This window comes from Cebidichthys violaceus, unplaced genomic scaffold, assembly GCF_023349555.1.
Source record: "Cebidichthys violaceus isolate CVI_PGR_0920_01 unplaced genomic scaffold, fCebVio1.0.p SCAF_19, whole genome shotgun sequence".
Classification (NCBI taxonomy): Eukaryota; Metazoa; Chordata; class Actinopteri; order Perciformes; family Stichaeidae; genus Cebidichthys; species Cebidichthys violaceus.
Window position 1 is genome coordinate 945,300 of NW_027176361.1, and position 14,201 is coordinate 959,500.

The window sequence follows — 14,201 nt, forward strand, 5'->3', positions numbered from 1 at the left end:
ACTAAATTAAATTAAATTAAATTAAATTAAATTAAACTAAATTAAATTAAATTAAATTAAATTAAACTACATTAAATTAAATTAAATTTAACAATTAGGTATAATCAGTAAAGTAAATCGAGATGATACACCTTGAATTTAACCAATATACAAAGAATGACTTTGATGAATGAATCATCATATTTAATGAGGATAACCTGTATGAACCACGTCAGGTGAGTTTGTCTCAGTAATCCAGACTTCATCAGTTATTTGAGGATTTTTAATCATGAAGTGTTTGTTTCCACCACCAGAGGGCGCCACCGACCTGCTGCTGAACGCCACCAGAGCCTGATGAAGAGGAAGAGTTCTGTCTCATCGCTGAAGACTGCTCTCATCTCATTGGTCAGCTGCTGTGATGTCACCACTTATCAACCTGCTTCCTGTCTGTTGGCCAGCAGGGGGCGACTCCTCCCAGACGTAAACCGCTTAGTGATCATGACAATAAATAAACAACAGGAACGACAACAAAATAAAAAAGTAACAACAAAGTAAACAACTGTGTTTCATGCCACAATTAAAGAAACAAGCAAAATAGTCATGAAAGAACCTGTTACTGCTACTGGGTTAGCCTTTGTGCTAAAGCTACTGGGTTAGCTTTTGTGTTAAAGCTACTGGGTTAGCTTTTGTGTTAAAGCTACTGGGTTAGCCTTTGTGTTAAAGCTACTGGGTTAGCTTTTGTGTTAAAGCTACTGGGTTAGCCTTTGTGCTAAAGCTACTGGGTTAGCCTTTGTGTTAAAGCTACTGGGTTAGCTTTTGTGTTAAAGCTACTGGGTTAGCCTTTGTGTTAAAGCTACTGGGATAGCTTTTGTGTTAAAGCTACTGGGTTAGCTTTTGTGTTAAAGCTACTGGGTTAGCCTTTGTGTTAAAGCTACTGGGTTAGCTTTTGTGTTAAAGCTACTGGGTTAGCTTTTGTGTTAAAGCTACTGGGTTAGCCTTTGTGTTAAAGCTACTGGGTTAGCTTTTGTGTTAAAGCTACTGGGTTAGCCTTTGTGCTAAAGCTACTGGGTTAGCCTTTGTGCTAAAGTTGCTGGGTTAGCCTTGGTGCTAAAGCTATTGGACTAGCCTTTAAGTTACTGGGTTAGCCTCTGCTCTACTGCGTTGGTCTTTGTGCTAACGTTACTAGTTTAGCTTTGTGCCACTGGGTTAGCCTTTTTGCTTTTGCGTTAGCCTTTGTGCTAACATTACTGGGTTGGCCTTTGTGCTGACATTACTGGGTTAGCTTTGTGCTACTGGGTTAGCCTTTTTGCTTTTGGGTTAGCCTTTGTGCTAAAGTTACTAGGTTAGTCTTTGTGCTACTGGGTTAGCCTTTGTGCTAAAGTTACTAGGTTAGCCTTTATGCTACTGGGTTAGCTCACTCGTTCTCTAGCTCAGCAGGTGTGTTGTCATGAATGAGTTAACTTAAGCTCCTCCCTGTTGGTCCATTTGTTGTGTTTCCTTCTTTCATTCATTTTGTTTGTTGTTTATGCAGCCAACAGGGTTTTAAAAATGTCGACTAATCACCTTAAGTTACGTAACTCATGGAGGCTGTTGTGCTGAGAGACTCTGAAACAGGAGCTAAAGAAGGTTCTCAGTGTCCTCTCTCAGGACTAGGAAGGAGTCTCAGCCTCTTTATGCTTTATGCTTCCTTGGATGGACGCGTCCTACCAAGGAAGCATCCTTCACCTGGAGGAACAACAGCAGCAGCCCTGATCTCCAGCAGCTCCCTCTTGTTGCTAGGAGAGGCAGCCTCCCGCAGCGCGCTCTCTGATTGGCCCGCAGCCCGTCATCTCGGGCCAATCAGAGGCCAGTGCGTCCGCCATGAGAATCCATAATCCCTCATCATCAATACTACCATTTATTATCAATACTACCATTTATTATCAATACTACGTCAATATGAACGTTGTTTCCTCATATGGATTCTTCCTCTCATCAATCTAATCATGATTTACATATAATATGTATCTATGATATAGTATTTATATATGAATACGTGTTATTAGTTTCATGGTGGAGCAGAAACACGTCGCTGTAATACATAAAGACCCAGATGTTGAGTTTGAGTCTCTTCTCTGCGGGAGACTCGCTGTAACCGGCTGGTGGTCGTTAATGGCGGTACAGTCGAGCTAGATTTAACGGAAACACGCGAAACTTCCGGTTTGAATACAGTTCTCTTCTTCGTTACAAAATAAAAGTGTACTAGAGCCGATATGAAAATAGAGTGAAGGAGGAAGTTATTTTATATCATTTACTGCAGTATATGTACTATTACCACGCCGTACAAATACTCTGTGACAGTAAAAGTACTAATACTGGACTGTTAAAATACTAATGTCACAAAGAAAAAAACTCTGTTACAGGAAAAGTACAAATACCGCAGGGTACAAATACGAGTTGGAGTAAAAGTACTAATACTGCACAGTAAAAGTACTCTATTACAGTAAAAAATGCTACGTTACAGTAAAAGCACTAATACCAAACTGTACAAATACTAATACCACACAGTAAAAATATTAAGTTACAATCAAAGTACTAGTACTACACCTTGTACAGATACTGTAACAGTAAATCCACTATTATATGTTATATGTTATTATTTCATGTATGAACACAGAGTAGTGAAGCTACTACTATGTAGAACATAGTGGATCAAATCACGTCTCTGATATTTATAGTCTGTAATATGATATGTTTATGAGGACTGCTCTATATATACATGAAGGAAAATGAACAACTGGCAGCTTTCAGCGGCTTTTATTCTGAAATCCGCACAAGGCGACGGGGCGGAAGCGCGTCGTCTCGCGGCGCGCGGGCTTGACGTGCCGCTGGCGCTGATGGCGGCGGGGCTCGCGGAGGGTCGCACCGAGGAGGGAGCGCGAGACAGAGAGAGAGAGAGAGAGACAGGAGAGAGAGAGAGAGAGACAGACAGGAGGCCCCGGCGGTACCGAGCGGAGACACACCGACACACTCAACGACCGACACACCGACGAAGGGTGAGGAGAGGCCCGCAGACTGACCCGAGGAGGACGGAGCGGTACGGGGGTGTTTGTTAGGTAGGGGGGGGGGGTTCTACTACACACACACACACACACACACACACACACACACACACACACACACAGTCATATATATATAAATACACACAGGTTCAGCACTGAGAGCAAACGGATGTTGTTGTGATATTTACACTTGTGGCCTTTATGTATTATTTATTATTTTATTATAGTGTGTGTGTGTGTGTGTGTGTGTGTGTGTGTGTGTGTGTGTGTGTGGGGGGGGGGGGTCACATTTCTATTTTTCCTTTTTTTTTTACTCTAAATTGTTTTTTAAAGAGTATACTGTGTATATTTAAATGAATCTGTGTAACTGTTCTAAGCTGGTGGCCTCGTGCCTTAAAGGGCCCTGACCTTTATTTTACTCTTATAAATTAATTTGTAATAATATTGTGAGAATAAATAGACTTTTAAATTCTAATTAATGAATAAGTTTGGTTTGATAATAAAGGTTGAATCATCTAAATTGCACACAATATTTGATTTATTTTGAAATCAGTTCGTCTACTGTTGTGTCATCTCAGTGATATTTATTGACTTGATTGGCATGAGCTGTATTTAATAATCTTATATATTTAATATCTTATCTTTAGCTATTTGATGCACGTATGGATCTCATGTGTGCTTTTATTGTGTTGACAATGTGAATTTAATGCTTTTATTTGTTGTTTTGTATTGAATCAGACAGAAGTTGTTAAACTGTTACATTGTGATGTAATAACTCAGTTCTGATGTCATAACATATTTCTATAAGTCATAGTTTACGAGGGCCAAACTCAGACCGTTTATTGTGATATTCACGAGTTATTGAAGCATACTTGATGTACGTCAGTTTCATTGTATTTAAATGTGTTGATGATGGTGCTGAAGTGACGTTTAATGAAACACATGCATGTGTTTGATGAAGACAGTCAGTTCATCTGGAGATACTTAACATTAATAATGTAATATCACTTCAATATCACTGAGGAGTAGAGAAGAACGCTGTGATGAAAAACAGCTATTTTATTTAAAGTAATGTGAGAAAGTACTGCAGTATCTTCAGCTCGTGAGTTACTAGACTACACAGACATTATAGTACTATTATGCTACGATTATAGTACTATTATTGTAATATTATTGTAATATTATACAGGGCTTCAAATACTAAACTGGGAACAAGTAGGACCGTTTATCAAAACAACAGATTTAAGTGTTATTGGTTTAAATGTGTGTGCAGAAGCTCTTTAACTCAGGTACTCTGTTCACTACCTGCTCAGGTACTCTGTTCACTACCTGTTCAGGTACTCTGTTCACTACCTGTTCAGGTACTCTGTTCACTACCTGTTCAGGTACTCTGTTCAGGTACTCTGTTCAGGTACTCTGTTCTCTACCTGTTCAGGTACTCTGTTCTCTACCTGTTCAGGTACTCTGTTCAGGTACTCTGTTCTCTACCTGTTCAGGTACTCTGTTCAGGTACTCTGTTCACTACCTGATGTGTTTTATGGACAGTTGCTAGTTGAGGAAGTAAACAAGGAGGGATGTGACCCTCTCCTCTGAGGTGAGGGGCCTGGCAATGCATTATGGGACTGACGGTCCTCTGAAGTACAGCAATACAAACACGTGTGTGTGTGTGTGTGTGTGTGTGTGTGTGTGTGTGTGTGTGTGTGTGTGTATGAAGCGGCAGCATTGTGTGGTTTTGTGGTTTGAGCTGCTTCACTGATGAATATCAAACAGGCCTGTGTGACGTCCTGTCTATCAATAAACTATTGTCTTCTCTCTCTCTCTCTCTCTCTCTCTCTCTCTCTCTCTCTCTCTCTCCAGGACCTCCTATTGGCTGTCACCCTGTCTGGCTCCACCCCCCCCCCCCCCCCCCCCCCCCGCTGCACTACTACAGCTTCAGTACTCGTAGTATTTATAACATTGAAACTGCCGATTTGGCTGCTGCTTCACTGCGAAATCAGAAGTATTTCACCTGCTAGATTAGCTTCAGTTTGAAGCTACTTGCGGTTAGCGGCTAACAGCTAGCACAGCAATTCCACTTCACACTCTTCAGAAAATATAAATTTCTGTTGGAGAATAAATGACCTAAAAGGAAAATGTAGCTGCGCTCCGATCCAAGTTTTTTTTTTGTTCGTGTTTTGCTAGCTAACAGCTAGTTAGCCGCTAGCGAAGAGCGGTGTTAGCGGTGGCGCGGGGCTAGTTTTTGCGGATCAGAGCGGGGGCGCGATGGAGTACCACTCCGGTGGCAGCCTGCCCCTGCTGGGGAGACCGCGGTACTGCCCCGGGGCCAATGCTAACGGAGGCTACCTGTGTGAGACGGGACACTGCTGCGGAGAGACCGGCTGCTGCACCTACTACTACGAACTCTGGTGTAAGTTGGCTGCTCTGTGCTACAAGCTACAACGTTAGCAGATAGCGTAGCACGGATCGATCCAGACTCCATTCAGAAAACAAGCATTTTAAAAGTTGTTTATGTATTTATACACATAGTCTGGTCTCTGTACTGATACGACGGTGTGTTCAGGGTTCTGGCTGCTCTGGACCGTCCTCATCCTCTTCAGCTGCTGCTGTGCGTACCGACACCGTCGAGCCAAGCTGAGGGTTCAGCAGCAGCAGAGGCAGAGAGAGATCAGCCTGCTGGCTTATCATGGAGCCAACTCATACCCGTCCTCCATGCTGGACCTCAGTAAGACCTGTCTGTCTGTCTGTCTCTTTCAAACGTAATGTTTTTTACAGAATCTGTTTAAAGTAAACGGTAAAAGTAAATGTTTTTGATGAGGTATCACCAATTTAGGCTTCGTTTTGGCTGCTTTTTCTGACTGAAGCGTTTGTCACACATGTGTTCAAAGACCGCCGGAAAGATGGAAATCGAAAGATAATGACGGGTTTTACAGCTTCTGGCTACAATAAATGGTGTAGTTTTGGCGATGGTTTAAAGACAACATGCTTTTCGTTCCCACCGGCGGGCTAATGAATCAAGTATTAACAATAGCAATTTAAACGTTATGTCAATGTTGTGTTCCACTTGTTTCCACTGCCCCCAAGTGGCCAAAAAGAACAATTGCAGGTTTCAAAGAATCATCCAAACTCCTTCGCTCTAACCTCGCTCCCCTCTGCTGTCTTTTTAGGTTTCCTGGCGTCTCTGAAGCTGCCGTCCTACGAGGAGGTGGCGGCTCAACCCTCCACCCCTCCCCCGCCGTACAGCTCCGTGTTCACCACCCCGCGGTACCCGCAGCCCCCCCGCACCGCCGACCCCCACCTGCTCACGCAGCATCACGACCCGCTGCTGCACCGGCCGCTCAGCGACGGCCCCTCCTCCCTCAGCTCTGACAACAGGTAACGGGCGATACTACTGGGAGTACTGGTGTCAGTGCTACTGAAGCTACTAGTAGCACCACTGGGAAAGAAGCAGTAGTACTCGGAATATTCTGGATATAACGTCAGTAGTTCAGGAAACTACTGATGACATTACTGGGAATGCTGGTAACACTGCTGGGAATACACTATTGGGAATCCAAGTATTACTCCTGTGAGCACCGATAACCCCTTTTGCTCCAATTTAAAGTAACACCATTGATAGTACTACCAGTGACAGTACTGTTAACTGCACAGGTACTACTAGTAAGACAAAAAAAAGGTACTGGCACTACTGCAACTACAACTACTACTGCTTCTGCTTCTGCTAATACTATTCATATGACTACTGGCAGTGACACTGAGACTCCTGGTGTTGCTACTATTACTACTTCTTCTACGACTATTGTACCCAAAACATCTGTATTTCCTTAAATGTGTCTCTCCTGTAGCTCCAGTTGTTCCTGTGACTCCTGCTGCCCCTCCTCTCCGTGTAGCTCCTCCCTATCGGCCCCCGTCACGTACGAGACCGACACGAGTCACGCCACCACGCCCAGCGAGGCCGCACCCCTCGCTTTTGACGTCACCTTGGAGACCATCGTGGCCGCGGCGACCTGTTTGGAGGTAAACGAGACCCGGTTGGTCTCCGAGAGGTTGGTCGCCGCGGTGGCCATTGACATCGGCGATGAAGACTCCGCCGAAGCACAGGAACACGATGCCACGGACTCGCTGGTTCCTAACCGGGCTGTTACTGTTGCGGTCGTTACCGGGGCGGCCACCCCGCAGCCGCTGCCGTCTCCTGATTCAGAGGTGGCTCTTCCCGTTGTAACTACATCTCCCATAAAGCAACAGCTCGACCTAACACCGTGTACCCCAATAGTCAGCACCGGTAGCCCAGTTACAGTCCGTAGTCCAAGTGTTGTTGACTTATTACTCCCCTCAATTCAAACAATAAACATTGAGGGTCCAGCTGAGGACCCTGAAACTACCCCTGCCCCAAAAATCACCTCAATGTTCGGCCCCTCCACCCCAACAGCTAGCACTTCTGACAGCCCTACAGCCACCCAAACCCTCAAAACCCTCGATCTAACAAGAACGTTTGATACAGCCAATGTTCCAAGTAGTCCAAACTCAGTTCCAACCCCAGATGTTGGAAGGACTTTGGCCTTGATAACATGCTCTGCTAGCCCCTCAACCCCAGACCCAAATCCTAGACTTGTGCCAATTCCGGCACCTTTAAACCTTACCCAAGTTCCAGCCCTGGTACCCTCAAACCTGACCCACGTTCCAGCCCTAGCACCTTCAAACCTGACCCAAGTTCCAGCCCTGGTACCCTCAAACCTTACCCAAGCTCCAGTCCCAGTACCTACTAACTTGACCCACGTTCCAGAACCGGTACTTTCAAGCCTTATCCAAGTTACAGAACCAGTACCTTCAAGTCTTACCCAAGTTCCAGCCCTTGTACCTACAAACCGTACCCCAGTTCCAGCCACAGTACCTACAAACCTTACCTTAGTTTCAGAACCAGTACTTTCTCACCTTATCCAAGTTCCAGAACCAGTACCATCAAGCCTTACCCAAGTTCCAGCCCTAGTACCTAAAAACGTTACCCAAGCTCCAGAACCAGCACCTAGAAATTCTAGCTCTGTTATGGACCCAATACTTATAAACCTTACCCAAGTTCCAGACCTAGTACCGTCCAACCTTACCCTAGTGCCAAACCTGCAACCTAAAATCACCATAGTATCCGACTGTGAAACAAACCACATTCTAAAACCTGCACATTCAGACCTTACCCTTGCTACAAATGCACCTACATTAGCCCATGGCCAGTTTCCAGAACTGTCACCTGGTTCAGATGTAGCGCTGGTTCCTCCAAGCCCAATGTCAGGCTTACTCCACCACCCAGAGTCTGTTGCTGTTCTTGTATCTTGTCTAGATTCAGCTGCAGTACCAGCTGGTTCAGGTCCTTCTCTGGTCCTGTCTCAATGGCCAGACTCAGACCGTACCAGTCCATCAGCATCAAATGTTCAGGCTGGTTTAAGTTCTGGTTCTGGATCTGCATCGTGCTCTAGCGTTGGTTGTAGATCAGGTCCACTGTCTGCTCCTGCCCCAGTGCTCACTTTCATGACACCCGCATCCTCTTCTTCCTTTTCCTCCTGCCCATCCATAACCATAGAGGCTGAATCTTCTCAGTCTCCCCTTGCATCCTCACCCCCTTCCCTTCCAGCCCCAGCCTTACTCCTTGACCCTCTCACTGCTCTGCACCAGCCCAACAAAGGTGGATCTTCCTCCGGCCACGCTTCCTCCCTCTCCCCCTCGCCTCGGGCCACCCAGTCCCCTCCGAAACAGACTCTCTTCTCCCCCTGCGTGGACATCTTTGAACCAGGACCCCCCACCTGGGAGGACGGGGAGGAGGAACCGGAGGAGGACAATGACGACGACGAAGATGAGGACATGGGAGCCGACGAGAGCCAGTATAGACACCGGCGACTTACCGGCGACTCTGGCATCGAGGTGTGCCGGTGTCGGGTGGAGGAGGAGGATGAGGACGAAGAGGAGGAGGAAGAGGAGGAAAGGAAGGAGGATGGCAGGAGAGGAGGAGGTGGGGATAAAAAAGGAGGTGGAGACACTGATCTCCACGACAGCGTGGACTGCCCCGCCAGAAGTCAGACCACCACAGGGGAAGGACTCCGACCGTGTAACTCCACCTCCACCACCACGACGCCAACGCCCGAGGACGGCGGCAAAGTTGTCATCGTCGTGGACACCGTGTGATTGGCGGAAGCCGGGGGGGGCGGAGTCAAACCATTCGTCATTCCAGACACGGGATGAACAGGAAGTTAATGATAGGGGGGGCGACCCGAGTTTTTATTTCTGTAACCGGGGGAGGTTTTGAACAGAGATGATTGCGACAGTGGAGTCACGTTACTGAATGTTGCATCTTCAGCATCCGTTTGTCAGACGCGGCGTGAAGCGTCAGACGTTAGGAAGAGATTCAACATGGAAGCGTTAGCTCGTTACACAACTGTGAGGTACTCAGATGTGGTTCGGACGTGTCTGCATGGAGAGGTAAATACTGCGCCACAGAACGGCTGTCAGCAATTTGGGAAATGTCAAAAAAAAATTAGGACAGCAAGCCACTATTTTGTAACTTTGGAGAGTTGTTTGCCAAACGGGAAAGGTCTTATTTGAGGTGCATTGTGGGAAATGTGGGATCCAGTGTTTCGAGAGGTTGACCCACACTAGAAACTAAAACCTGGGGCCTCTACTCAGCTTCAATTTTTACCATTATTGTTTAAACGTGTTAATTTCAAGTCCCCTAACTTGGAATACTACAAATAGATAGAAGAGTTCTTCTTTCAACCTGCATTGTTTACATCTATATTTACCAGCTGGAAGTCTTTAAGAGCACATTGCTACTTTTGTTGACCTGTTATCAGTAAATCATTTGTGAAATCAAGGTATGTTAAACAACTTTAAACCAGGACTACAGGTAATTATGAGCTATAGTTCAGCCACGGGATAGATTTTAACGTTAATATTGAAATGCTAGCTTGCACGGGCTACTTTGTGGCGGCTATGGCTAGCTAGCTAACAAGCTGCCCTTTTTCTTAGTGGACGTGATTAGCTCCCAATCAGAATAAGACCGTTTTTCACTTCCAATAAGACAAGATACTAGACTAATGTGGCGTTCAGGTCACGTGGGAGTTGGAGCTCACCTCAACGAACGTCAGAGTCGTAGTAACCGGGAGACTCCAGGAATCCAACGTTGCACTTTATAAAGTACCAGAAAGGGAAAATATTGATGCTTCACAGCAACTAAAAATACACCGTTAAAAGGAATTAAACGCTAATTTATTGGATGTAATCCTGTTTGTCCAAATATACAACCGTCTTGAGTTGTCCAATGACGTCAACATGGGAATCTTTCCCTTCACGTCCGTCACCATCGGGTGCTTTGACACAAATGACGTTCTTTCTTGCGTCTGTCTGCCACCGCCAAGAAAAGACCTTAACTTTAAATAGTTGAACGTTTAGCTCGTCTCGAGGGTGACGACGGAGGTTTTTGGAACCGTGCCGGGGACAAAGAGTGACTTGATGTGGGAGGATGATTCAGTCTGACTGACAGAAGGGACGAGACTGATTCACTCGTTAAAGGGGACGTTCTGATGAAGACGCTGGGTGGGTAGCTTTATAAGAAGGGACAGATTCGATGCGTTCGTGGAGACTCGATCCTACACGGAAGGTTTCAGGGTTTGGTTTTCTGTGCGTCAGTCTTTTCGGGGAAGAGAAAAAGCTTTTTGCATAAATAAGAATAAACAATGGGCACTTTTAGAGTGACAACAAAGCACCAAACAACAGACGGGAACACGTCATCGCTGCCCGTCTTTGTCTCTTTCTCTGAATTTTGAGGTCAGACACAACGACGCTCAGTCTAAACTCTGAAATATTCCCTTTTTCTGCTTTGTGCATCTCTGCGTTCATAGACACATCGTTCAGAACCCTCAATTCTAAACACATTAAGTTTACATTTCACCAAACAAGTCGAGCTTTTTCAGGGACTTCAAATGCCTTTAGGGTTTAACGTAACAAACGTAAAGGTAGAGTATATTTTGTCAATGATAGTGTTTTTTTCAATCACCTTAGAGTCTGAAATGAGTGAAGAGCAATATTATTAATCAGAAGCGTTGATAGAAAAGTAATGTTTTGTCATTGTTGGGTAAAAAACCTGTTGTTTTGAATATAAATATAACACACTGGGTTTATTACACACCGATGAAAATCTTTCTAAAAACCCGTCTGGACAAATTTAAAAGGATCGATTTCTGTGACATTTTTCACCCAACAGCAGCAGTGTAATGATTGTAAAGGCTGAAGCAACAAAACAAATAGCTTGTGTCCATGTCGTGGTAAAGTTTAACATTCACAGACATTTTGTTGTACTTTTATATGAAAAGGTTTTTTTTATTAATTCCATCAAAACGCTTCTCCAGAGTCTAGTAGCAGGATGAAAATAGAAGCAATGTTAATTTAGTCAAATAAGACTTTTGAACTAATGCATCTTTTGTTTTGACTAAAAGGACAACATGACTTGTTTTGGCTCGACTAGATTAAATATATAAAGTATAATCTGATGAAAAACGGACATTTGACACAAGACTAAGATTAAAAAGATAGCTGACAATATTTTTGGACTAAAAGTGATGATGACCATTAAAAAGCTGCCAAAATTAACATTGCGTCGACATTAGTTGGAGCTTTTCCTGTCACATTTTCTTAAACCTGCTCCCACAAAGTGCACTTTGTTTTGTTTTTCTTTCCGTAAGCCGCGTTAGAAAGTTTCACAAATAACGTGTTGTTCCTGAACTAGACCAGAGAGCTAACGTCCGACCGACACCAGATTGAACCAGAACCCGTCAGAATGTTTGTTTTAGAGAGTAAAGACGTGGGAGGGAAGTGTTCCTGATGTAGCTTCGGGTGAGACGAAGGTCTCGGTCTTCAATAACCTGGTCCGAGCTTCTCTACGACGCAGACTTTACCGCCCGTTATGGACTGAGCTACCCATACGGATGCCCATGAGGGACAAATCTTGCCGTTACCGTCTACAATGGCGGCAGCTGGATGTTTAAATCCTGACATCTCGGTCGTCGGTTTGGAAAAAACCCAACGCGCACAAGATTGGATTCATACGTGGATGGTAAATGATCCGGTCTCTTGTTTTTTAAAACAAAAACCTTTTGTGGCTAAATTCACACATGTAGGAATCTGTGGACTTCGAGCAGATTCTCCGAGTGGCGTCTTGTGGTATTCGTCTCCGATCGAAAGGAGTTTGTAGAGACTCTGAAGGACTTCCTCGAGACCGCTCAAGGGTGATACCGAGCCGTTGATGTTGTGGTTGATGGTGTTCTTTCTTTTTGTTTTTGTTTACCAGAACTAATAAGGTTATATATCTCCATGGTTACTGAGTGCCATTTCTACTCGACAACTGTTACTACTTAGCGTTAGATGGAGCTGGTGTGGACTTTCAACCAGAGTGACTGTTGTCTCAAATCTGTCCTCGTTGTAGCTCAGGTTCCCAAAGAGGCTCCGCAGCTCTGAGATCAGCCTCGGCAAAGATTTTTATCCGAAATGTGTCCCTCACAGCACCAGGAGACGTTGTCTGGAAGAGTCCATGTGACTTCTAAAGTAAAACCAGAACCAACAATCGGATGGAATTACCTCCAAATTTACCAGCACTAGTATTGAGCTCACTTCAACCGGCTTGAATGGAGGAAGGTCCCCAAAGAGACTGGATTCTGTTGGTTTCCATGGGAAGACACCAGAACCTACAGGGTTTGGGGGGGTTCCTGAAGTCCACACTCTGGTGCTGTGAGGCATTTAGGGGTAAAGTCTTCAGCCAACCGATGATGGCCGATCTCACCAGTACACAAGGCTGATGTCAGGGCCGGCCTAACGTTTGGAAACGCCGTCTTTATCTCTTTTTTTGTTGGGCTGGTTTTTTAAAATCGCGTCGGTGGACGAAAACCTTCAAAAATGAGTTCTCTCTGGAAGAAGACTTTCACACTGACTGGGTTCACATTCACAGGTCACATTTGGTTTTCACTAAAAAGTTTATCAAGTGCTACTAAAGCTTGGGACATCTAGCTTAAACCCCAAAAGACTGAACAAACCAAGTACAAAGGACCTAGATTTGAACAGACCCGGTCCTATCGCTTCAGACTTGAACAGACCTGGTCCAACCGAGATCAGATGACCAGGTCCAACCTACTCAGACTAGAATAGAACTACCAACCGACCCAGACTGGAACAACAGACCTGGTCCAACCGACCTAGACAGGATCAGATGACCAGGTTCAACCTACCCAGACTAGAATAGAACTACCAACCGACCCAGACTGGAACAACAGACCTGGTCCAACCGACCTAGACAGGATCAGATGACCAGGTTCAACCTACCCAGACTAGAATAGAACTACCAACCGACCTAGACAGGATCAGATGACCAGGTTCAACCTACCCAGACTAGAATAGAACTACCAACCGATCCAGACTGGAACAACAGACCCAGACTGGAATAACCCGGTCCAACTGGCCCAGACTGGAACAGATTCAGTATTCCGACCCAGACGGAACAACAGACCAAGTCCATCCGACCCAGGAATGTAGATAAGGGGCGGAGCTGGTTCCTTTGAAGGTAAAATACCCGTTTTTAGCTCTGAAACCCAACATGAGATAAAGTTCTCCACCTTCAACCTTGAGCTGAGAGAAAACTACCGGATTGACATGTGAACCCAGTCAAGGTTTTAGACAACTCTTGGATCTTGGCCTCGTTAACTGTTCTTATTTAACCGTTTTGGGCTCTTTTGATCAACTGTCACTTGTCCCGTGAGGAGATTGGAAGCAGCTTCACCCGTGGTGTTTGACAAAACTATTTAATTTACTAGAAACGTCCGTGTGCTCCTTCTATTTTTAGTCTAAAGAGCGTTTTTATCTCGTCATCTCGTCTCTGCTGTCCTTCCTGTTTGCATGAGGTTTCTGTCGGAGGAGCGGAAGGAAGCAGAGAAGAGACTTTAAAACCCCTTAATGTTACGATAATAACGATGCTAATTATTAGTAATACTAAATTAATAGTAAGTGTGTGTGTGTGTGTGTGTGTGTGTGTGGATGTGTGTGTGTGACCTAACTAAACCAGCCTGTTCTAAAAGTGTGTGACGATATACTGAATAAAAACTGTCAAATCTACCACCTGACTGTCTCCATTCATCCACTGATAATGAAAACACCGTC

General features: G+C 44.9%; 1 protein-coding gene across 1 annotated transcript; it reads left to right on the plus strand.

The window, feature by feature from the left end:
- Window positions 1-2,836: 2,836 nt before the first annotated feature.
- LOC137874398 (mucin-2-like) lies at window positions 2,837-14,156 on the plus strand. Its single transcript, XM_068713059.1, has 5 exons — window positions 2,837-3,074; window positions 4,878-5,427; window positions 5,581-5,742; window positions 6,185-6,392; window positions 6,863-14,156. Exons 2-5 carry the CDS (start codon window positions 5,283-5,285, stop codon window positions 9,186-9,188), a joined length of 2,841 nt encoding a protein of 946 aa, XP_068569160.1. The 5' UTR covers window positions 2,837-3,074; window positions 4,878-5,282; the 3' UTR covers window positions 9,189-14,156.
- The last annotated feature ends 45 nt before the right edge of the window (window positions 14,157-14,201 follow it).

Bases quoted from the DNA above. Each gene is read 5' to 3' on its own strand.
- LOC137874398 (XM_068713059.1), top strand. From the start codon at position 5,283: ATGGAGTACCACTCCGGTGGCAGCCTGCCCCTGCTGGGGAGACCGCGG. The intron at 5,743-6,184 runs GTAAGACCTGTC...CTGTCTTTTTAG, and splicing joins GTCCTCCATGCTGGACCTCA to GTTTCCTGGCGTCTCTGAAG. The intron at 6,393-6,862 runs GTAACGGGCGAT...TCTCTCCTGTAG, and splicing joins TCCCTCAGCTCTGACAACAG to CTCCAGTTGTTCCTGTGACT.